We start from the raw sequence: 24,232 nt of genomic DNA on the forward strand, positions 1-24,232 counted from the left end.
ATTCAACTTACATCTCCAGAGCAGGCAGATCAGCTGAGCTCCCGTCGGCCTTCCTTCCCTGCCTGTGTCCCGCCCTCGCTGACGTTACGTCACACAAGGGCGGGACACAGGCAGAGAAGGAAGGCCGACGGGAGCTCAGCTGATCTCTGCTTGCTGCGGAGATGTAAGTTGAATAGCGAAGAGACGGGCCGGGTGGAGGGGCGGCGGGGGTGGCGAACTCGGGGGGAGGGGGGGCAGCGACCCACCAGCCCGTTTTAACGGGCTCAACGGCTAGTATGAGTAGAAATGATAACATTTATCATAGTGTAAGATTTTAGGGAGTAATGCTTTGAAGCTTTTTCCACGTGTAAAGAATGTTTTGCTCATTGAGCAGGGGTATAGACACACAAAGTAGGTGCATTTAAAGATAATAGCTGTGTTTATGCGGTTTGCGTGTAAGTAACACCGAGGTTTAGTGAGGGCAGAGCTAGGATATTTTTTTTTATTTGTTACATTTGTATCCCCCTTTTTCCACCTTTTTGCAGGCTCAATGTGGCTTACATAGTACCGTGAATATGTGATAGAGCAATCGCTACCTTAATATTACTGGTCCATTTGAGTGGAATTGTTTACCAGCTGGAATTAGGATATTGACTTTAGGAAGCAGGTTAAGGGGCTACTATTTTCAAAGGCATATGCATTAACACCAAACTCGGCCATATAGCATTAACTTTGTTTTAACAATTAAGGGCTCCTTTTACTAAGCAGCGGTAAGCCCAATGCCAGCTTACCGCTCACTATACAGGAAGTACAGCCGGGCTACTGTAGCAGCCCAGCGGTACTTCCCACCCCTAGTGCACCGTCATTTCCAGCGCTACAAAAATGTATTTATTTTTGTAGCACCGGGGTGTACCCGGCGGTAATTGGGCAGTGCCGCGCTCTGCCCAGTTAGCCCTGGAGTCCTTACCGCCACCTCAATGGGTGGCGGTAAGGGCCCTCCTCCCCCCCCCCCCCCCCCCCCCCCAAATGGCCACTGCATGCAAATCTCTCTCATGAACATTCATTGTGGATATCCTGAAAACCTGGGCCTCCAGGAACCAGGTTTGGGAACCCCTGACCTAGCAGGAGACAGTGGTAATAACGTCTGCCCAAGTAACCCTTGTTGTGACGGTGATCCAAGGAAAAAGGGAACCCACTTGCAACCAGTTCTGGATCCCCTCAGGGTCTTCTCTGAAGTTCTCTTGCCATGATATAAGTTGCATTCTGTCCTTGAAGTAGGTAAGTTTTTAATTTTTTTTTTTGTTAATTTGCAAAACTTTTTTATTAAATCATCAACAGTACAAAACCACGGAGATCAATTCTCCTATATAATTCAAAGACAACAACACTCAAGCCTTGACAACAATCATTTTTCCCCTTCTTTTTATTCCACCATCCCCCCCTACTCCCTCTTCCTCCCCCTCCCCCAAACCCGTTCTACCCTCCCTCCCACCCTCTCTCCCCCCCGCCCCTCCACTTCACCCTTGCTAGTACCTGAATTCCTCACTCTCCCTCTACCCTTTGCAAGATCCCCTCCAAATGTAGCCATTCCTCTGCATTGGGCTTATATTTTCCCCTACGTTTATCTGTCATTTTTTCCATTTCCATTAATAAATGCAGTCTGTCTTTCCAGTCACATGCCGAGGGGCCTGTTTTTGGTTTTAGCTGCTGCTAAACACAGTTTTAATCTAGTTAAACACAGTTTTAATCTAGTTTGCCATGCCTTCCCTCCCTTGTTCCCATAACCTAATAGACAACATTTGGGATCATAGGGAAATTGGATCCCTGCCACTTGTGTGATTAATCCAGTGACGGACTTCCAGAACTCTTGTATAAGCGAGCACTCCCACCAAATGTGAAAATATGTCCCTTTCTCTTCCTCACACCTCCAGCAAGTATCTGAGGCACTTGGGTACATTAGCTTTATTCTATCTGGTGTATAATGAAGTAGGTAAGTTTTTGCTTCCTGATACTCTAAGGCTCAGTCTTATACCCACAGTGTAATAAAATGGGATCTAAACTAGATAGAGCACCTTTGTGTGGCTCATATTTTTGTTGATTTTGTTTACTTTTTATATTTAGCTAGATAACAAAACTTCTGCTTTGTGAGTCCTTGTTACTGGAATGCTCTACCATCTACACTTAAGGAAACTACTGACCACATTCTGTTCAAAAAGTCCCTTAAGACTAAAGCCTACGCCTCTGACACTTCCTGCCGTTCCTCGTTTGTATCGCCTGTTGTTTGTTCCCCACCCATGATGTTCCTTATTTTCTGTTCCAACCCTGACTTACTATGTTCTTTTTTTTTTTTTTAATCTTAAATGTTGTTAGCCACATAGTGGAATTTGTGGGATACAAATGTTCTAAATAAATAAATAAAATTAGTCACGCCTCAAGGACAGTTCAGTATTACTGGGGTGGGTGGATCGTTTCTGAGAGTCTTGCAGATGCCCATTGACACCATTAGATTGCCAACGAATGGGGCTAGTAACTGAAACCACAGCTTATTAATCATGTATAGAAAAAGATAAGGTTCATGTGTGTAAATTTTCAAACGATATGTGTGTGAAAATTGCAGCATCTGTGGCAAAGGATCAAGTTGAGCATCTGGCGAAAAAATACCACAACACCACATCTCTCTTTATGGATGTGCTTAAGCAAGACGAAAAGCTGTCCTCGCTAATAAAGAAGCATGAGCTGGTAGTCAGGTGGGTAACAGGCGTTCAGAAGTGTGCCTGGTCTGCTTTAATACCATTTGCTTCCATTGGACCTTTCTTCCCTTTTCGGGTTTCAGGATGCCCTTCAGTTACCATGAAGCAGGCCCATGAGTGAACTACAGTTGCCCTCTCGATTCAGTGCTGTTTAACCAGCTTCTGGCTGGTTAAATAGTACTTAACTGGCTACAAGAATATTCAGCGGGAGATAGCTGGTTATCTCCCACTGAATAGTCGCAGTCAGTGCTTAGCGGCTAACCCGGTTAATATTCAGTGCATCGCTGGCTACGTTTGACAGCCAAATCGGGCCGCTGATAATACAGGCCTGTCTTTGGTTCTGCTGGCCAGCACTGAATATAGGCTTGGCCGGTTAAGTTTAAACTCGTCAAAAATGACCCAGCATTCAGTATCTGGTCTCACCCGCTGACTGCGGGAGTTAGCCGGGCTACCTTCGTGGTCTTAATATCAGCCCCAGTGTGTGACTCGCTGGCACCCCCCCCCCCCCCCCCCCCCCCGCCCTCTGACACTGCCAATAAGAGGAGACGGTGGGCTGGGAACAATTTTTTTGTGCCCTTTGAGGCCGCACTGTTCACACAGCCCTTGGTGTGGCGCTGCTCAGAAGTGTGTGTATATACTAACATTTATCTGCCTAGCAATTGAAGAGTACAGTGTGCCCCCCCCCCCCCCCCCCCCCATTAGGGACAGTATTTTTTTTTTTTTTAGTTACATTTGTACCCCGTGCTTTCCCACTTATGGCAGGCTCAATGTGGCTTACATGGGGCAATGGAGGGTTAAGTGACTTGCCCAGAGTCACAAGGAGCTGCCTGTGCCTGAAGTGGGAATTGAACTCAGTTCCTCAGTTCCCCAAGACCAAAGTCCACCACCCTAACCACTAGGCCACTCCTCCACTCCCTAGTACTAGTACCTGCTTAGGAAATTGTACTTGTTAACCGCTGTACACCTAGTGAAAGCATCTGTTGTATATCAGATGTGCTAAATATAATTCCCACTGGACCTATTTATTTTGTGTTTTGTTTTGTGTTTTTTTTTAGCTTATTGCCTAATTCAGCACATCCTTTGGTTGCTAAGAAGTGCATTGCCAATAAGGTGAATCTAGTCACAGCTAGCTATCTAACTCCTGCTATGAGAGAACTACAAAGAAGGTACTATTAAGGAACTTAAAATAATTTGCTACACTTGTTTGTACGTGTTGGTTTTTTAGTCCTCTTTCCTGTCGGAAAATTTGATAGAAAGGGTTTGTACTTGGTGGCCCATTAGAGCTTCAAGTGATGAAAATAAATTTCTGCGAATTGATACGTTTTTAGATATGGCATCAATAAGTGGGGAAAACATGTGGAGCATGGCTTATGGAATCCTTTTCCACCTCTCTGCATCTGTGTGTGTCTGACTTGGAGGGGGTAAGAGTGGGGCGGTTTGAATGGAGTAGTTCCCAAACATTCCATTGGTTTTGAAAGAAGAATAATTTTAAAAAATGTGATAATGTATCTTAACAATTAGATGTCATTATCAACATTTAATTTTTTCAAAGATGGATTTTACAGTTTAACTCGGCAGTTCCCAAACTGTGCACCATGGCATCCTGGTGTGCCGCAGCAAACTTTCAGGGGTGCCGCAGCATATTTTCCCGACCTTCCTCCCTCTGCCACCTGAACCACTTCTGCTGCTTCTTGCGGTGGCAAAAGAAGCTGCAGCCATGCGGGACCGGATTCTTTATACACACGACTGACAATCCTGCCCCCTCGAGCATCACTTCCTATTCTGGGGCACAGCCAGCAGACTCGTGTATGGAGAGTCCAGTCCTGCATGGCTGCAGCTTGTTTTGCTGCCACCACTGCTGATCTAGAGAAGCAGCAGGGATGGGTGTGTGTGTGAAGGGAGTGAGGACAGAGGGGGAGAAATTGAGGGATCTTGGGCTGGATGGAAGGGGGAGCACGAGAGAGGGCAGATGGATGGTAGTAGGGAGGGGGGAAAAGGAGAGCAGAGGCTGGAAGTGGGGAGAGAGGGAGAGCAGAGGCTGGAAGTGGGGAGAGAGGGGAGGGCAGAGGCTGGATGAAAGGAGGGAGAGAGAGAGAGGGAGGGCAGAGGCTGGATGAAAGGTGGGAGAGAGGGGAGGGCAGCAGTGTTGCCAGGGCTGCGGGTTTCCTGCACAATTGGGCAGCTTCCCGCGACCGGCTGCGGGCAATTTTTGACAGCTGCGGGTTGCGGGAAATTGAGTGGCTTTTTCGCGGCCGTGTTGCAGGTTGGGCGGCTTTTTATTGGTCCAATTTGGACCCAATAGAAGCCCCATGGAGGCGGGCTGCTGACGGAGGCAGGGTTAATGATGTCGGAGGCGGGGTTTGACTTTGTGCGGTTTTGGGCTGGTTTGGGGCTAGTTTTGGGAGGGGAAAATTTTTATCTGGCAACCCTGGAGGGCAGAGGCTGGATGAAAGCTGGGAGAGAGGGGAGGGCAGAGGCTGGATAAGAGGGGGCAGAGAGGGAGGGCAGAGGCTGGATGGAAAGGGGAAAGAGAAGGAGGGCATGTATGGGAATGCTGGTGTTGGTGTTTGAAGCATGCCACCGATTTGCTTGCTGCACAAGCAGCATGGTGGGCCTCGGGCAGTGGACCTTTTCAGCTGACAGGGCTTGGGCATCTCCACCAGCAAAGTTAGGACTCAAAGCTGCGGGAGTCAGGTGCTTGGGCCGCAGTGGGGGGGGGGGGGGGATGGGGAGAGACGAGAGAAACTATGTAGCCTAGGGGGTGCTGTGACCTGAGAAAGTTTGGGAACCACAGGGTGCTACTGTTCTGGAGGCAACAGATATTGCCATGCATTACATTAGGAGGCGGTACATATAACAACCATAAGCAAACTACATAGTTCAGTCGGGGCACCTTCTAAAGGCATTGGTTATGGCACCAAAAAAGGTAGCCCCCCCCCCCCCCCCCCCCCCCCCCGTCTTCCCCTAGCATCCCCCGGACCTGATTTGGGAATTGAATCATTGATCTGCATGGCAGCGTACTGTACTGTCAATGAGCCACCAGCTGGCTCAGTTGAACTTTTAACATATTTTACGTGTTTTAAATTCTTTTACCTTCTGTTTCGCATGATAAAGTATAGTTACTGCTGCCCCAAGAATCCTAAACTGCTTACTGTCGCTGCTTCATATTTTCCTGTATATACATAGTTTCCTTTCCAGTAGGCACCCTGTTCTAGAATTACCTCCATTTAACTTTTTAAAGAGAAACGGTCCGATCGTTTGTTTTGTCTTCACATACTGCCTTATTCCTTTGTGTTCTTTGGGTTAGACTTACCCACATGTTCCTGTTTAACCAGTTTACTGACTCACGAAGTAGGTAATTTTCTTGGAGTCTGACTTTGGGAATGCCTTACCCTACTGTTTAGCTCGATCTGGAATCCAAGTATTTGTTCTTCAGAAACAGCCCTGCTATGTCACGTGAGGCTGCTAGTCTGAATACGTTTTTAGTATAACTTTTTTTTGCTTAATGTTAATATGATGACTTAGTATTACTTTTTACATTTTCTGTTTTTATTTGATTTTTCTTCTGTTTATTTTCTAATTGATGTGTTTTGAAATTCTGTTTGTCTCTGTGATACATTCATTGTGTTTGGAATAGTGGTATATAAATACTTTCCAGAGCTGAAAGTAACACTCAGGACTTGCCTTATTCAGGGGCAACTGTACAGGGCCCCACACTTAACAGTCAGCTTTGCAACTGGCAGCTGACCAAGAGTTAAAGGTTCTTTTCCATCTCCCTCTCCCTCCCCTTCCCCCTTGGTAATTGTGCTCCTCAGAAGTGTTGCTCTATACTCCTTCCTGACACCTCATTTGAAACCCCAGTCTTGGATTGGGGGGGGGGGGGGGTAGCGGCACCAAACTGGTCTGCACAGAGCCCCCACAGTTGCTAAGGCTGGCCCTGGTAGCACATCCTGCCCTAATTGAGGGGGGGGGGAGAGTTTTTTATTTTTAATTTTTTTTTTTTTTTTGTTACATTTGTACCCCGCGCTTTCCCACTCATGGCAGGCTCAATGCGGCTTACATGGGGCAGTGGAGGGTTAAGTGACTTGCCCAGAGTCACAAGGAGCTGCCTGTGCCTGAAGTGGGAATCGAACTCAGCTCCTCAGTTCCCCAGGACCAAAGTCCACCACCCTAACCACTAGGCCACTCCTCCACTGTTGCTACTATTTGAGATTCTACATGGAATGTTGCTATTCCACTAGCAACATTCCATGTAGAAGTCGGCCCTTGCAGATCACCAATGTGGCCGCGCAGGCTTCTACATGGAATGTTGCTAGTGGAATAGCAACATTCCATGTAGAATCTCCAATAGTAGCAACATTCCATGTAGGATCTCCAATAGTAGCAGCATTCCATGTAGAATCTCCAATAGTAGCAACATTCCATGTAGAATCTCCAATAGTATCTATTTTATTTTTGTTACATTTGTACCCCGCGCTTTCCCACTCATGGCAGGCTCAATGCGGCTTACATGGGGCAATGGAGGGTTAAGTGACTTGCCCAGAGTCACAAGGAGCTGCCTGTGCCTGAAGTGGGAATCGAACTCAGTTCCCCAGGACCAAAGTCCACCACCCTAACCACTAGACCACTCCTCCACTCCATGATTAAGCCTGCATTACTTGCTTAAATGTCTGGGAATTGCCTGCGTATGCATAACTCAAGTAATATCTGCAAATGACTGTTTAGCACTGGAATGATTGCATACTTAGCACTTTCTGAAACTGTTCTAGTGCAGAAGAAGCTGGTGTCATTATTGTTGGTGAAATGGGTTTGGATCCAGGCCTTGACCACATGTTGGCGATGGAATGCTTTGATATGGCAAGAGAAGTTGGAGCAAAGGTAAACCAAACTTACAATATTAAAGTGCAGTGTGCTATTAGCTCTGATCATAAGGGTACTTCTGTGGGAGGATTGTGCCTGGGCATGCGCCCAATGCACAGTCCTCTTGCAGAAGTTGACCTGTCAAACCCCCCAAAACACAAAAACCTTGATGGTCCTCCAGTGGGACCACTTGCTTCCCACCCCCACATGAAACAAAAATGCCCTGGAGGTCCAGTTCTAGCTAGCTCTCCCTCCCCCCCCCCATCGGTCTACCTCTCCGTGGTAGTAGTAGTATTAAGTGGAGGAGGGAGGGACTAGCACACCCTCCCGCCTCTTTGGGCGGCTTCCCAAAATGATGGTGTCCTGCCCTGCCCGGTGCATCCTGGGATGCGCTGAGCGGGGCTCAACCTTAATGTGAACCACAGGGCTCTACAGAGGCCCCCTTAGTTCACATGAGCAGTCAGCTCCAGGCATACACAGAAGGAGGAAGCAGCCCAATATGCAGCCAGGCTCATTCTCCTCCTCTTGCAGTATGATTTCAGTGAGGGAGAGTGAACAGTGCAGCTGCTTTGTCTGATTTTCCAATTCTTTTTTTTTTTTTAATTTAAGATTGTTTTTATTCAACATTTCAATAAAGAAAATCATACAATACACTTAACTGCAGCCACAAGTCTACCAACTCTCCAAAATCCCTCAAACTCATCTGTAATACATAATCAACATTGTATTTTTCCCCCTACCCAACCTTTCCACCCCCCCCCCCCCCACCCCTTGATTTTCCAATTCTTACCAGTGTCTCTGAGGATGACCCAGCGGTGATAACTGCCTTCAGGGGGTTCCCAGCGACACCAGCAGCTCTTGGGAAGGGGGGGGGGGGGGGTCTGAGGCACCAGCAGCTATGAGGTTGTGGTCAGAGGCAGTAGCTGTGAAGGGGTCCGGCAGCACAGGTGGCTCTGAGGGAGGATAGGCAGCTGTACCAAGGTGGCAGGACATGCTCCTTCCAATGTCTTCAGTGAGCCAGAATAAGGCTTGGAACGCCAAGAAAGGCTATTGGAGCACCAGAATGAGGCGTGGAATACACAGAGAGGCAGCCAATGGAAGGAGTTAATGTGAGCCACATTGAGCCTGCAAATAGGTGGGAAAATGTGGGATACAAATGTAACAAATAAATATCTCCCCCTGAAAACCTTCCACAACTTGATACAATCCACCATACTCACCCACGTGGACTACTGCAACAGCATTTTCATAGGCTGTAAGACCCTAATCCTGAAACATCTTCAGACTGCCCAGAACACAGCAGCCAGACTCATTTTTGGTAAATCTCGATTTGAGAGTGCAACACCCCTTCGTGAAAAGCTTCACTGGCTCCCTATAAGAGAATGAATAAGCTTCAAGGTCCACACACTGATCACAAGATCATCTGTGGAGAATCCCCGAGTTACATGACCTACTTGATCGACCTACCCACCAGAAATACTTCAGAATCCTCTCGAAATTACCTTGACCTGCACTATCCCAACTGTAGAGGTCTCAAGTACAAATCCTCATTTGATTCCAACTTCTCCTTCAAAGGTATTCAACTCTGGAACGCCCTACCCAGACCCGGCGTTAAGTGTTTTAATGCGTTAATCGTGTTAACATTAATTGTGCAGCCCTAATTATATTAATAGTAATACTTGTATTTATTTTTTGCTTCTTACCAAAAGGTTTAGAGCAAATTACAATAAAATAACTGAAGAGAGAATATTCTCCTAAATACATAATAATCCTTTACGACAGAAATCATTAATCATTACAACAAAAAAAAATCTCTTTTTTATTTTGTATTTATTTCATTTGTATCCCACATTATCCCAATAGATCAGGTTCATTGTGGCTAACAGCTTATTGTGATTAACAGTACAAAAAGCGATGCGGGATAGTATACATTAAGAAGTAATAACAAAACAAATGAAGACTGAATACGAAAGCTTTCAGATTTTTCCTAAATGTAAGATATAAATGCACCTGTCTGATCTCGGGCAGTATGGAATTCCAAAGTTTTAATATCCTGATATGAGAAGGAAGCAGTAAAGACTCTAATGTAATATGTTTTGACTGTGGGGAAATGTAATAATAGAGAATTATTTCCATGTAAAATTCTCAAAGGGTTTGAAGAAGAAACCTATTCTTCATCTACGGTAACTGCCTAATAATGAGCCTTTAGGAGTAAATGTGTCTTGTATAATAGAAAAAAATATGGTAAGTGCCTTCCAGGACAAATCACAGAACTTAAAGCATCCTAGGTGTTTACACATCGCTGCAGGCTCGGAGGGCAGTGAACACAATTTTTGAGGCACATGTGGGCAGTAATAAATGTAAGACTTTTTTCTATCTATGTTTTATTTCTTCTAAAACTGTGTTGTGCTTGCATAATTGATGTCCACTAGCGTGTTTTTGTTTGCAGGTGGAGTCCTACGTTTCTTTCTGCGGAGGGCTGCCTTCTCCAGAATTTTCTGATAACCCTATAAGATACAAATTTAGCTGGAATCCATTGGGAGTTCTGTGGAATACTGTGCAGCCTGCCAGATATTTAAAAAATGGACAGGTAAAATCATTTTTGTTTTTTTTCCATGTAGAATCTCAAATATTTATTTATTTAGATTTTGCTCACACGTTTTTCAGTAGTAGCTCAAGGTGAGTTACATTCAGGTACTCTGGATATTTCTCTGTCCCAGGAGGTCTCACAATCTAAGTTTGTACCTGAGGCAATGGAGGGTTAAGTGAATTGCCCAAGATCACAAGGAGCAGCAGTGGGATTTGAACCGGCCACTTCTGGATTGCAAGACCGGTGCTCTAACCGCTAGGCTGCTCCTCCACTAGCAGTGTTCTGTGTAGAAGCCTGCCCTTGCAGATCAGCAAAGCAGCCGCGCAGGCTTCTGTTTCTGTGAGTCTGACGTCCTGCACGTACGTGCAAGACGTCAAACTCACAGAAACAGAAGCCTGCGCAGCCGCATTGCTGATCTGCAAGGGCAGGCTTCTACATGGAATGTTCCTAGTGGAATAGCAACATTCATTCCATGTAGAATCTCAAACTAGTAGCAACATTCCAGAATCTCCAATAGTAGCAACAGCAACATTCCATGTAGAATCTCAAATAGTAGCAACAGAATCTCAAATAGTACCAACATTCCATGTAGAACCTCAAATATTTATTTAGATTTTGCTCACACCTTTTTCAGTAGTAGCTCAAGGTGTGTTACATTCAGGTACACTGGCTATTTCTCTGTCCCAGGAGGGCTCACAATCTAAGTTTGTACCTGAGGCAATGGAGGGTTAAGTGACTTGCCCAAGATCACAAGGAGCAGCAGCGGGATATGAACCGTCATCATTTTTGGTTTTAAAACCTAGTTAAGTTTTAGGAGACTCCATGCTTTCACCAATGGCCTTGTTTACACTTTTACAATGGGGCAGAGTCTACTGTATCACCTTATGGGCTGATGTATAGGAACCCAGAATATGAGGGCAGATGGATTGCTTTTTTTTTGTCTCTACCTTCTGTGATGCTGTGGAACCTATTAGATCTTCTGTTTAACATGATACGAAGGACTTGTAATGATGCTTGGTAGTAAAGAGGCCATGACTTTGCTAATATTACAAATGCATTTAACACAGCCAGATACATAATCTATACCAGTGGCGTAGCTACGTGGGGCACGGGTGCCTGGGCCCCTGTAGATTTGCCCCTGGACCCCCCTGCCGATGACCCTCTCGACCCCCCTCCCGCCGTCGCCTACCTTTGCTGGCGGGGGACCCCCAACCCCCACCAGCCAAGGTCCTCTTCTTCCCTCCCGCACAGAGCTTCGTTCTGAGCCTGACGTCCTGCACGTTGTACTTTAGCACTATCGGAGTGAAGAGAGTGTTTGAACGGCGTTCATGTTACCACTCCTTTTCGTTTATTCAATTGAGCTGTTTTTTTCAACATATTTTAGAAGACCAATGGTTGCAGTTTTCTGTACATTTGTTTTCATCAGTACATATTCACCATATTTTGGCAGTAAAAGATCATTGTGTTGCCCCTGAAGCAGCCCTGTTGGGCGAAACACGGTCTGTGTCGGGCTGATCTGTACATTAGATTTGCAATAATAAACTATTGTTTGTCTTATATTGATCTGCTTTGTCATTTTTCCACCTTGGAGTTTGCAGATCGTCTGCCCTTTTGTTTTCTTGGACCCTACAGAGAAATGCTTACCTCTTGTGCAGTGTTTATACCACAAGAGGTATTGGGCAACCTCTTTATCTTCCCAACGCCCACACATGCTATTTTCCCTCTCTTCCAGTGTATGTGCCTTTAAATTCTAGCTCTTTAGCCTTAGAATACAGGCTCTCCTTGTTTTGCACTGCACGCCATACCTTCAGAACTGCACTGCAGGCCAGCTGAAGACTTTTATAATGATATTACCACCTCCTTTTCCTCACCCCAGCATTCCATACTGCCTTTGTGGCAACCTCATGATTATTAGGTATCCTCTTGTACTACTGCTCCTGTGAGGCATCTGAACCAGGAGGTGCCAAGTTTGAGGACAAAAAGGCACCTACATAGACACATGGGCATTCATATCTCTTATAAAATACAAGCTGAATCAGGAGAAATCGCACCTGCATTGCAGCTGCTGACATTTATACCTGCTCAACAGGTGTAAAAATCTGCACCTAGATTATTTGTGTGTGTATAAATTTGCCTATTTATTTGCCGCTGTACATGGCTGCTGGCAAAGTATGTATTGCTATACCAATACATCTTACACTAGTCAGGATTTTATAACAGTGACTTTATAATTACACTCCAACCCCCTAATTCTATAATTCTACCTAATTCTACCTGTTCAAACAGGCATACCCCGCCGACCCAACATAAATGCCTACACTCTGCAACACAACATAACCAAGGCTTGTAATGGACACTACATAATCTTTCCTCTCCTTGATCCCCATTGTAACTGAAACACATGTTCCTTATTCAATCACAATACCACCTGTATTTGTTTCTTTACCGGATTTGGCGAATGCCTCTACGGTACTATGTAAGCCACATTGAGCCTGCAAATAGGTGGGAAAATGTGGGATACAAATGTAACAAATATCTCCCCCTGAAAACCTTCCGCAACTTGATACAATCCACCGTACTGACCCACGTGGACTACTGCAACAGCATTTTCAAAGGCTGTAAGACTCTAATCCTGAAAAATCTTCAGACTGCCCAGAACACAGCAGCCAGACTCATTTTTGGTAAATCTCGATTTGAGAGTGCAACACCCCTTCGTGAAAAGCTTCACTGGCTCCCTATAAGAGAATGAATAAGCTTCAAGGTCCACACACTGATTCACAAGATCATCTATGAAGAATCCCCGAGTTACATGACCTACTTGATCGACCTACCCACCAGAAATACTTCAGAATCCTCTCGAAATTACCTTGACCTGCACTATCCCAACTGTAGAGGTCTCAAGTACAAATCCTCATTTGATTCCAACTTCTCCTTCAAAGGTATTCAACTCTGGAACGCCCTACCCAGACCCGTTCGCTCTATCAAAGACTACCCTTCAGAAAATCTCTGAAAACCCATCTTTTCAAGGGAGCTTACCCAAACGCCACAACCTAACCCTTATTCATCACCTGATCCTGTAACAATGGCAATGACTTAGTCCACGCCTCCTCCATCTTCCCTATGCTTACCCCGACCTTATCACCCGATTATCTCTATCTTCCCTATAACTAGCACCTACTCCTACCTCCTCTACCCCTTCTCCCTATAACTAACACCTCCTCCTACCTCCTCTATCCCTTCTCCCCATAATATTACCTATTTACATGTCTTCATTACTGTATTATGCTTAGCCTGTATTCTCTACACTTTGTGTTATAATCCTAATACTATGTAAGCTGCATTGAACCTGCTATGAGTGGGAAAGTGCGGGGTACAATTGTAACAAATAAAGTTGGGTGCCGGACTTTGCAACTAGTGGTCAAAGTCGCATGCACAAGTTGTGCACGCAACTGCCCTTATTATATAACGTAATAAGCTAGCTAGCCACTAATTGCCATTAAAAGAACCATTTTTTGGGCTATAATTCGTGCTAATTGGCAGGAATTAGTAGTTAGGCATGTAACTGCCCCTAGTTAGTATTCTATAAAAATGTGCTCGCAAATAACAGCGTGCCCAACTGCCAGGAGGACGTGGAGCTGGAAGGGGTAGGGGTGGGTTAGGGCCCTGTCTGGCAATTGTACGCACAGGTTTATAGAATACCTGTAGTTACGTGTCTAACTGCCTACAGTTAGGCACAAGCATTTACACTGGCTATTTGGCTAGCCTAAGTGCTTGTGCCTAAGTTGGGGTGTGTAAATGTGGCTATGCTAATATTTCATAACAGCAGTTGCGCGCACAGTTGCTATTATAGAATCTGCGTCCAGCGCACAGCATCCTGGTGCCCAGTTTGAGACGAGCAGTAGAGAATTTCCTCCAAATTTGTAACAGTATGAATTCTTACCCTCCCACATAGTCCCTCGGTTTCTTTAATCTGTCCTCCTCTTTCCTTCATTGGTCTCTGGCATTGTCATCTTGGCTCCAAACTTTCCCCTTTAGTCCCATGTATCAGAGGCTTCAGTTTAAGTGAGGCATCCTGAACTGTAGCTGTGAAATTGCTTTCCTACACAGTAAATTAACTACTTTCACAAATCTTGTTTCTCATTATTTTTAGATTGTAAACATTCCGGCTGGTGGATCCCTGCTCGATTCGGTTACTGTCATGGATTGTTTCCCAGGACTAAATTTGGAGGGGTTTCCGAACAGGGATAGTACAAAGTATGCCGAACCATATGGTATTCAGTCAGCTCACACCCTGATTAGAGGCACTTTAAGATACAAGGTAAGCTGTTTTGGAATCTACAAATATTACAGTGATATGACATAGGCATCTAGTGATTTGCATTTCATTATCTTTCCATATTAAGATATCCCTAAATAAACACAGGAAGGCTTTTTAGCCTACTTTCCAAAGAGAAGGTGACTTATGAAATTATTGTGTCTGTGTCCCTAATAACCTTTGTGTACTCAGGACATATTGGAGGGCACATGAGGATCTGACAAGGACTTGAGCACTTACAATGAGTGCCCCAAAAGTTTATTCTGCGTTGTCTTTCTTCTTCCTATTACTTTCGCTTGTAGTGCAATGATTTTCTCATCCTTGCTTTCAGTAGTTCAGAGATGTTTCCCTTTAATTTTTTTAATTTTAATTTTGTTAGGCGTTGGTGTATGCCTCACTCCCTCCTTTCTCCCCCTTCTGTCAGAAAAGCCGATCTTATAAAGCTCCTGCCCTAGAGCGGCCATTTTTCTTTTGAACTTTGCCCTAGGCCTTTCGAGACAAACAGAATAAGGCTGCCACACATAGGTGACATCATCACATGATGGTGTCCCCTCAGACCTGCTCCCTCTAGAGCAGTGGTTCGCAGTCCAGTCCTTGGGGCACACCCAGCCAGTCAGGTTTTCAGGATATCCACAATGAATATGCATGCGCTGCCTCCTTGATATGCAAATCTACCTCATACATATTCTTTGTGGATATCCTGGAAAACCGAACTGGCTGGATGTGCCCCAAGGACTGGGTTGAGAAGCACTGCCTTGAAGCTTAGCAATGTCTGGAAGAGTTTATGAGCATGTGACAGTGTGTGCCTCCTCCTGGCATTTCCATTCGCTCAGTGTACTCTGATACTGCTTCCTCTGTTTTCTAAAATTTCCTCTCAATTTGTCTTAGTGTCCATTCTGTTTTCCATTGGGGAGGACAAAAGAAGGGACAAAAAACAAAGATGCCAACAACAGGACAAATAACCCAGGGTTCAAAAAATGCCTGCAGTGCTAAAAACAAAACTAAACTTGGCCCTATTCAACACACATCATATTTGTTTGCTGCCTAGGATCTGACAATTATGTCACAGTCTGAAGTAACTGGGCCACAGCTATATTCTTAGAACAGTTCAAACTCCTCTTATTGACCTATAAGTGCATTCACTCTGCAGCTCCTCAGTACCTCTCCACTCTCATCTCTCCCTACATTCCTCCCCGGGAACTCCGTTCACTGGGTAAATCTCTCTTATCTGCAGCCTTCTCCTCCACTGCTAACTCCAGACTCCGTTCCTTTTATCTTGCTGCACCATATGCCTGGAATAGACTTCCTGAGCCGGTACGTCAAGCTCCATCTCTGGCCGTCTTCAAATCTAAGCTAAAAGCCCATCTTTATGATGCTGCTTTAAACTCCTAACCCTTATTCACTTGTTCAGAACCCTTATTTTATCATCCTCACCTTAATATTCCCTTATCTCTTATTTGTCCCGTTTGTCTGTCCTAATTAGATCGTAAGATCTGTCGAGCAGGGACTGTCTCTTCATGTTCAAGTGTACAGCGCTGCGTACATCTAGTAGTGCTATAGAAATAAGTAGCAGTAGTAGTAACTTGGTTGAGCCTCTGTTACTGCCCTCCACTGATGTCCAAATGCCACTGCTGGTGAGGTCCTCGTGCCCTCTTGTGGGCTCCTGTAAAGAGGTTGCCCCATCAGTTACTACTGGCACTCACCAACAGCCACTTAAGATGAGCACGCTAATTACGGAATACAATAGGCGTCCAAAAGAAAAAAACTCATAATTACTGTGCTGGAGTCTGAGAATGAGTATCAGCAATTCCGCCAAAGGCTGTCTGGAGCAAACGAACAAGTGTTGCGTCCTTGGTGCAGTAAAAGGACGCATTGTGGCGATGTTGAAGCATACAGCTGAAACAACTAGTACTACTACTATAAATCATTTCTATAGCGCTACCAGTCGTACGCAGTGCTTCACAATTTAACATGAAGAAAGCCACCACCACCTTGGCCCATAAAATCTGGTAACAATACAGTGCACTGTTTTATGTTTTCATACGTATTTTGTTCGTCCCACACTGCTGTGTTTTTTTGTTTTGTTTTTTTGGATTGTCTATGTCAAATGTGCTATGAGTAGTTTTCCAGGTTATGAAAGATGCAAATGTTTTCTGATGTAGAGCCCAATTTAAGTATTTTTTTTTTTTTTACCTCTAGTAAACAGTCATGTGTCGAGAGTTTTTACTCAACTGGAAAAATGAAATGGACCATGTGATTAGATAATTTAAGATTTCCCCGGTTGGCTAAACACGAATGCTTTTTGCTACTCTTTGATTTTGTACATTGTTGTGAATGGAGTCCTTTGAGATACCTAGTGTGTATTGAACATTTCATGCCTTCTTTGACGAGTGTTAACTTTTTCTTTGTAGGGTTTTTCTAGAGCTATGAGTGGATTTGTTAAATTGGGATTAATCAATGCAAATCCTTGTCCAATGCTTGGTTTGGGTGCGCCGCCTATCACCTGGGTAAGTCTAGACACAACTCTCCCAGCTTGTGATGTTTTTATTAATAATTATTCAACAGGTTGCTGTTTTTATTCCTAGAAAACCAAGTTCTCAGTTAGTTGTTACTGAATCTGACCCTCCAGAGTTTTTTTTTTTTTTTTTTTTACATTGTAAGGTAATCTCTAGAGATGAGGACGGAGAATTTCTAGTGCAAGTGCTGATGCCTCCAATGGATCGCTTTCTAGCCTGTGACTCCAAAGCAATGAAATGAAACGGACTGCAGCATGACGAGCAAATTGCTGCACAGGAATAATTGCTTCCATATCATCAAGCTGATCAATCCATAGACTGGTGGGTTGTGTCCATCTACCAGCAGGTGGAGATAGAGAGCAAACTTTTGCCTCCCTATATGTGGTCATGTGCTGCCGGAAACTCCTCAGTATGTTCTCTATCTCAGCAGGTGGTGGTCACACACAGCAGCAGCTCTGGCTAGGCCTCCAAGCCTAATCCTTAGGTTTTGTTGAGGCCTGGGGTTGAGGGCTCTTTTGAGCAAGTGCAAACCTGGTGGTGCCAGGTCCCTCCTTTTCTCCCCCCTCCCGCTGGCTCCGTTTAAAAAAAAAAAAAAAAAAAAAAAAAAAAAAAATTTAAACGTCCTTAAAGGCGTTTATTTCGACGTTTATTTAAACGTTCATTGCAGCTACTCACTGGGACACCAGTTCGTTACAGCTCGGAGCGGCAAGCAGGTAATTTTACCTTTTTATAGCGGGCAGGGGGTTCCCCGATTCTTCTCCTCGTGGCATATGGCGTTGGAGGGCGAGGGCGCAAAGGGTGCTCCCCGGATCGCTTGAGCGCTTCTAGAGGGGATGCGGGGGTCTTACAGCCTGATTCGCCCTTGTTGGGTGACAGTTTCGTGACCGATGAATGTCCCGGTCCTTCCTCCGGCATGGCGGTTTTTCCCGCCATAAATGCCCATCCCCCGCTCCTCGCCTCCGCCATCTTGGCCGGCCACGCGGCTCGGACGGCTTCTTCGTGGGCCGCCCTTGAGGTTGGAGACATTAGTGCCATGAACGCCCTTAATTTGGGCGACGGCACAAAAGCGGCTACAGTTAAGTGCCGTTCTTCCCGCGCGGCTCCTTCGCGGAGTGTCGCGCCGGACGCCATTTTGGATGCGCAGCATGTCTCTCCCCCGCTCTTGCGAGCGTCGGTTGAGGGTGCGTCTAGGGCTGTTGCCCAGGCTGCGGAAGTGCACAGTATGGGGGGTTTCTCCCCCGAGTTTGTTTTGCTGCTGCATCAGGCTTTCCTCATGCAAAACGCTGCCCCTGCTCCCTCTTCTGATAAAGAGGTTGAGGTTCCCAGAGGTAAACGCCCTCGGGTTGATTTCCAGGCCTTGGAGGACTTTGTCTCCTCCGATGTAGATGAGGGCAGCGTGTCTGAGGTCTCCCAACGGTCCTTTGCGGATTCCTTGGAGGAGACGGATCCCCGCTCGGATGGAGCGGATGACCCCTCTGCAGCGGCTCTTTAGCTCAGAGGATTTGCCCAACCTGTTAGTGCAGGCCATGGGCATTTTGAAGATTTCCTCTCCGGAGGACGTCTCTCCCTCAGCCCCTGTTGGCTCTGCCATTATGCTGGGGACGAAGCGCCCGCCTAGAACCTTCCACGTGCATGAGCCATGCACCCCTTAATTTCGGCTCAATGGGATGTCCCGGAAGCGAGCCTTAAAGTGGCTAGGGCTATGTCCCGCCTCTATCCTTTATCTGAAAGTGAACGTGAGGCCTATCTGTGGCCTACTGTGGATTCTTTAATCACTGCGGTGACTAAGAAAACGGCTTTGCCGGTGGAAGGTGGCACGGCCCTAATGGACGCCCAAGACAGAAGATTGGAGGCGGCCTTAAGGTCGTCTTTTGAGGCAACTGCTTTAAGTTTGCAGGCCTCGGTTTGCGGTTCCTATGTGGCCAGGGCGTGCCTGACTATGGTGCAGCGGGCTTCCCCTCGGATCATTCCTTGAGGGTTGATTGGCCGGCCCTGGGATCGGGCCTAGCCTATTTGGCAGACTTGCTGTATGATGTCTTGAGAGCCTCAGCTAAAGGCATGGCTCAGACAGTCTCTGCGCGGCGGTGGCTTTGGGCTGAAACATTGGTCTGCTGACCACGCCCCTAAATCCCGCCTGGCTAGATTGCCTTTTAAAGGCAAGCTGCTCGTTGGGGTCGAGCTGGACAAAATCGTGACCGATCTCGGCACGTCTAAGGGCAAGAAGTTACCAGAGGTCAGGGCTCGGGCTAGTACCCGTCCCGGTCCCTCCAGAGGACGGTTGCAGGAAGCCCGTCGGTACCGCCCGGCTAGGCTGGGCTCCTCTGCCCCCTCTTCCTTCAAGAGGAATTTCTCCCCCAAGCAGCATTCCTTTCGCAGAGACCGCCGTCCCGGAGGTGCTCCCTCCGGTCCTCCCCCAGGGTCTCGTACCCAGTGACGGGGCCTTGGTCCACGCCCCAGTGCAGATTGGAGGATGGCTGTCCTCGTTTCTGGGTGAGCGGACCACAGTAACTTCACACGCTTGGGTGCTGGAAGTCATCAGAGACGGCTACAAGCTAGAGTTCTGCCGACCCTTAAGAGACGGGTTTGTACTCTCTCCCTGCAAGTCTCCGGTCGAAGCTGTGGCAGTGCAGCAGACCTTGGACAACCTGATCCGCCTGGGTGCGGTCGTTCCGGTGCCAAAAAATCAGATTGGCAAGGGACGTTACTCCATTTACTTTGTGGTACCAAAGAAAGGAGGTTCTGTCCGGCCTATCCTCGACCTCAAAGGGGTCAATCGGGCCTTGAAAGTGCGGCACTTTCGCATGGAGACTCTCCGCTCTGTTATAGCGGCAGTGAAGGCAGGAGAGTTCTTGGCTTCCTTGGACTTCAAGGAAGCGTACCTGCATATTCCCATCTGGCCTCCTCTCCAACGCTTTCTGCGTTTTACAGTCCTGAGACGACACTTCCAGTTCAGAGCCCTCCCTTTCGGGTTGGCTACTGCTCCGCGGACCCTTTCCAAAGTAATGGGGGTCATAGCGGCCTTCCTGCTAAAGGAAGGAGTGCAAGTCCATCCTTATCTGGACGACTGGTTGATCCGAGCCCCCTCTTATGCAGAGTGCGGCAAAGCTATGGACCGGGTAGTTGCTCTTTTGAGCTCCCTGGGATGGATCATCAACTGGAAGAAGAGCCAGCTGCGCCCGACTCAGTCCCTGGAGTATCTGGGAGTTCGATTCGACACCCAAGTGGGCAGAGTGTTCCTGCCAGACAATCAGTTGGTCAAGCTTCAGGCTCAGGTGGACTAGTTCCTAGTAGCCTCTCCTATTCGGGCTTGGGACTACGTGCAGCTGTTGGGCTCTATGACGGCCACGATGGAAGTAGTGCCCTGGGCCAGGGCTCATATGAGACCACTACAGCTATCTCTGCTGCTGCGCTGGACTCCGATGTTGGAGGATTATGCTGTGCGCCTTCCCTTGGACCCAGCAGTGCGCAAGGCGCTGAGCTGGTGGACGCAGACAGACAAGTTGTCTGCAGGAATGCCTCTGGTGACCCCGGAGTGGATTGTCGTCACGACAGACGCCTCTTTGATGGGCTGGGGAGCCCACTGCTTGGGAAGGACAGCGCAGGGGCTCTGGTCTCCTGCAGAGGCAAGTGGTCTATCAACCTCCTGGAACTCAGAGCCATTCGGTTGGTGTTATTGGAGTTCATCCCGGTACTGGTGTTGAAGCCTGTACGGGTCCTGTCGGACAATGCCACGGCTGTGGCCTATATCAACCGCCAGGGAGGTACCAAGAGCGCCCCTCTAGCCAAGGAGGCTATGAGTCTTTGCCAGTGGGCGAAAGCGAACCTGGAGCAGCTTTCAGCGGCCCACATTGCCGGAGTCATGAATGTCAAGGCGGACTTTCTCAGTCGCCATACCTTGGAGCCCGGAGAGTGGCAACTATCTGCTCAGGCGTTCTTGGACATCACGAAGCGCTGGGGCCAGCCGAGCCTAGATCTGATGGCGTCATCGGCCAATTGCCAAGTGCCGCGCTTTTTCAGCAGAGGACGGGACCCTCGATCCCTGGGAGTAGATGCTCTTCTCCAACGGTGGCCGACACAAGAGCTCCTCTATGTGTTCCCGCCCTGGCCCATGTTGGGCAGGGTGCTAGACCGGGTGGCAAAGCATCCCGGCAGGGTAATCCTGGTGGGTCCGGATTGGCCCAGACGTCCCTGGTATGCGGACTTGATCAGGCTCTCAGTCGACGATCCTCTGCGGCTGTCAGTGGAGCAGGGCCTGTTACATCAGGGTCCCGTGGTGATGGAGGATCCCTCTCCCTTTGGTCTTACGGCCTGGCTATTGAGCGGCAGCGTCTGAGGAAGAAGGGCTTCTCAGACAAGGTTATCGCCACTATGTTGAGAGCGAGGAAGCGCTCTACTTCTACGGCTCACTTTCTCCCTTCACTGCTCCAATTCTTCAGTGTTGGCGTTCCTGCAAGAAGGTCTGGAGAAAGGCCTGTCGCTCAGTTCCCTTTAAGTCCAGATAGCGGCTCTGGCTTGCTTCAGGGGCCGCCTGAAGGGTGCTTCCCTGGCTTCGCAGCCAGATGTGGTGCGCTTTCTCAAGGGAGTTAATCACCTGCGCCCTCCTCTGCACTCAGTGGTGCCTGCGTGGATTCTCAACCTGGTGCTAAGAGCATTGCAGAAGCCGCCTTTTGAACCCTTGGCAAGGGCATCTCTGAAAGACCTGACGTTGAAAGCAGTCTTTTTGGTGGCTATCACTTCAGCCAGAAGAGTTTCCGAGCTCCAGGCGCTCTCTTGTCGAGAGCCTTTTCTGCAGTTCACTGAGGCAGGAGTGACTATTCGCACAGTTCCTTCCTTCCTGCCCAAGATTGTTTCTCGCTTCCATGTGAATCAGCAGCTCTGTCTCCCTTCCTTTCGTAGGGAGGACTACCCAGAGGAGTACTCTGCTCTTAAATATCTGGATGTGAGATGAGTCATCATCAGATACTTGGAAGTGACCAATGATTTCCGGAAATCGGATCATCTGTTTGTCCTGTTTGCAGGTCCTCGTAAGGGTCTGCAGGCTGCTAAGCCTACAGTGGCAAGATGGGTCAAGGACGCCATGGCAGCGGCTTATGTGGCCGCGGGGAAGGTGCCGCCTATCCAACTGAAGGCTCACTCCACAAGAGCTCAGGCGGCCTCGATGGCAGAGGCCGGATCCGTCTCCTTGGAAGAGATATGCAAGGCGGCAACTTGGGTTTCAGCTCATGCATTCTCCAAGCATTACCGTTTGACGGTGGCTGCACGGGCGGAGGCCCGGTTTGGAGCTTCAGTGTTGAGGTCAGGGATTTCAATGTCCCGCCCTGGGTGAGTACTGCTTCGGTACATCCCACCAGTCTATGGATTGATCAGCTTGATGATATGGAAGGTAAAATTATGTATAATCATACCTGATAATTTTCTTTCCATTAATCATAGCTGATCAATCCATAGCCCCTCCCAGATATCTGTACTGTTTTTATTCTGGTTGCATTTCAGGTTCAAGTTTAGTCTTCAGTTACTTCAGAAAGACTTCGTGTTCAAGTTTTTTCACTGGATTCTTCAAGAGTTGAGACGAGTTTGTGTTACAGTGAGCTGCTGCATTCCTCTCCCCCCCGTTTTACGGGGCTGGATTGAGACATAAATTCTGCCGGCACTCCCTCCCGCTTCGTGCGGCTGTAGGGCAGCTTTGTACCCCTCCCGCTTCGGCGGTGTTAGGGTCAGTCAGCTCCTCCCGCGGTTGCGGTTGCAGGATAAGCCAGATCCCCCCGCATCGGCGGGTGTGGTGTCCCTCCCCCGCTCCGCGGGGATGAGCTGGACGGATTCCCCTCCCCCACTTGTGTGGGGATGAGCTGGGTTAATTCCCCTCCCCCGTTTCGGCGGTGGTGAGCTGGGCAGAGTGTCCCTTCGTGGGTGTAATTCTCTTATGTGCTGAGTCCTGCGGATGGAGCTTTGATATCGACATACTGAGGAGTTTCCGGCAGCACATGACCACATATAGGGAGGCAAAAGTTTGCTCTCTATCTCCACCTGCTGGTAGATGGACACAACCCACCAGTCTATGGATTGATCAGCTATGATTAATGGAAAGAAAATTATCAGGTATGATTATACATAATTTTACCTTAATTGTCCTTGAGATTCTTTTATTTATTAACCCTCATGCCCATAACAGCAAATTAGTCGATACCCTACACTTTATTTCAGTACCAGGGACTTGAAAGGGTTAAAGGAGTAATTTTATAAATGACTTGAGCACATCGGTCAATATTTTTATACATGCAGGTAGGCACTTATAAAATCGCTCTGGTATAGGTGCATAAATGGAGGAGTAGCCTAATGGTTAGTGCAGTGGGCTGGGAACCTGGGGAACTGGGTCTGATTCCCTCTGCAGCTCCTTGGCAAGACACTTAACCCTCCATTGCCCCAGGTTCAAGTACATCAGAATAATAGTAAATGTAAACCACTTTGGTTGTATGTCAAATCCATCACCCTCTGAATTTTAACGAGTGGCAAGCCCAAAAAGTAGCACTGCATCAGGAAGGGCTGTTCCCACAATTGCAGGTTGTATGTTAACATTTGGATTAACCTGCTCTGAGTTAACGAGGGAGCACTTAACCACCTTGTATATAGGAGGTGCTGTTAGCCAGTTAACGTAGAATAAGTGTAATGCGCTAGCTGGCTAATGCGTCCATGCCCAGTTTTCACCCATGCCATTCCCTCTGAATGAAAAATTGTTAAAAATTTAGTAACTAACGGTTTTATCTGTGAAAAAGATAACCTAACGCAAAGCCCCTGTTTCTCTACGTTAATCCCATGTTAAGGGCTTAATGCCGTTTAGTAAAAGGATCCCTTAGAAACCTCAGCCCTAGGAAATTTTTAAAGAGGCTAATTTAGGCCCCTGAATATCAAAGTTAGGATCGTAAACCCTGTAAAAATTGACCCCATAGTTCCTCTTTTTATGTGATATATGTGTTGGCATTCCTAGGAGAGAAGAATGGGTGGAATGTAAGAACATAAGCATTGTCATACTGGGACAGACCGAAGGACCATCAAGCCCAGTATCCTGTTTCTAACAGTGCTCAATCCAGTTCACAAGTACCTGGAAAGATCCCACAACAGTATATCAGATTTTACACTGCCTATCCCAGAAATATGTAGTGGATTTTCCCAAGTCCATCTTAATAATGGCTTATGGACTTTTCTTTTAGGAATTTATCCAAACCTT

The 24,232-nt window shown here is 47.1% G+C and overlaps 1 protein-coding gene across 3 annotated transcripts in view; it reads left to right on the forward strand.

Annotated features, from left to right (window-relative positions):
• Window positions 1-24,232, forward strand: part of AASS (aminoadipate-semialdehyde synthase) — an 85,929-nt gene that overhangs the window by 50,073 nt on the left and 11,624 nt on the right. For all 3 annotated transcript variants that reach the window (XM_030216042.1, XM_030216040.1, XM_030216041.1), the window contains exons 15-20: window positions 2,597-2,726; window positions 3,785-3,895; window positions 7,499-7,607; window positions 10,039-10,179; window positions 14,330-14,497; window positions 16,906-17,001. In XM_030216042.1, coding sequence (XP_030071902.1) covers window positions 2,597-2,726; window positions 3,785-3,895; window positions 7,499-7,607; window positions 10,039-10,179; window positions 14,330-14,497; window positions 16,906-17,001 — 755 coding nt within the window. The remainder of the gene's footprint in view (window positions 1-2,596; window positions 2,727-3,784; window positions 3,896-7,498; window positions 7,608-10,038; window positions 10,180-14,329; window positions 14,498-16,905; window positions 17,002-24,232) is intronic.

The sequence above is a fragment of the Microcaecilia unicolor genome, chromosome 10 (genome assembly GCF_901765095.1).
Source record: "Microcaecilia unicolor chromosome 10, aMicUni1.1, whole genome shotgun sequence".
Taxonomy (NCBI): Eukaryota; Metazoa; Chordata; class Amphibia; order Gymnophiona; family Siphonopidae; genus Microcaecilia; species Microcaecilia unicolor.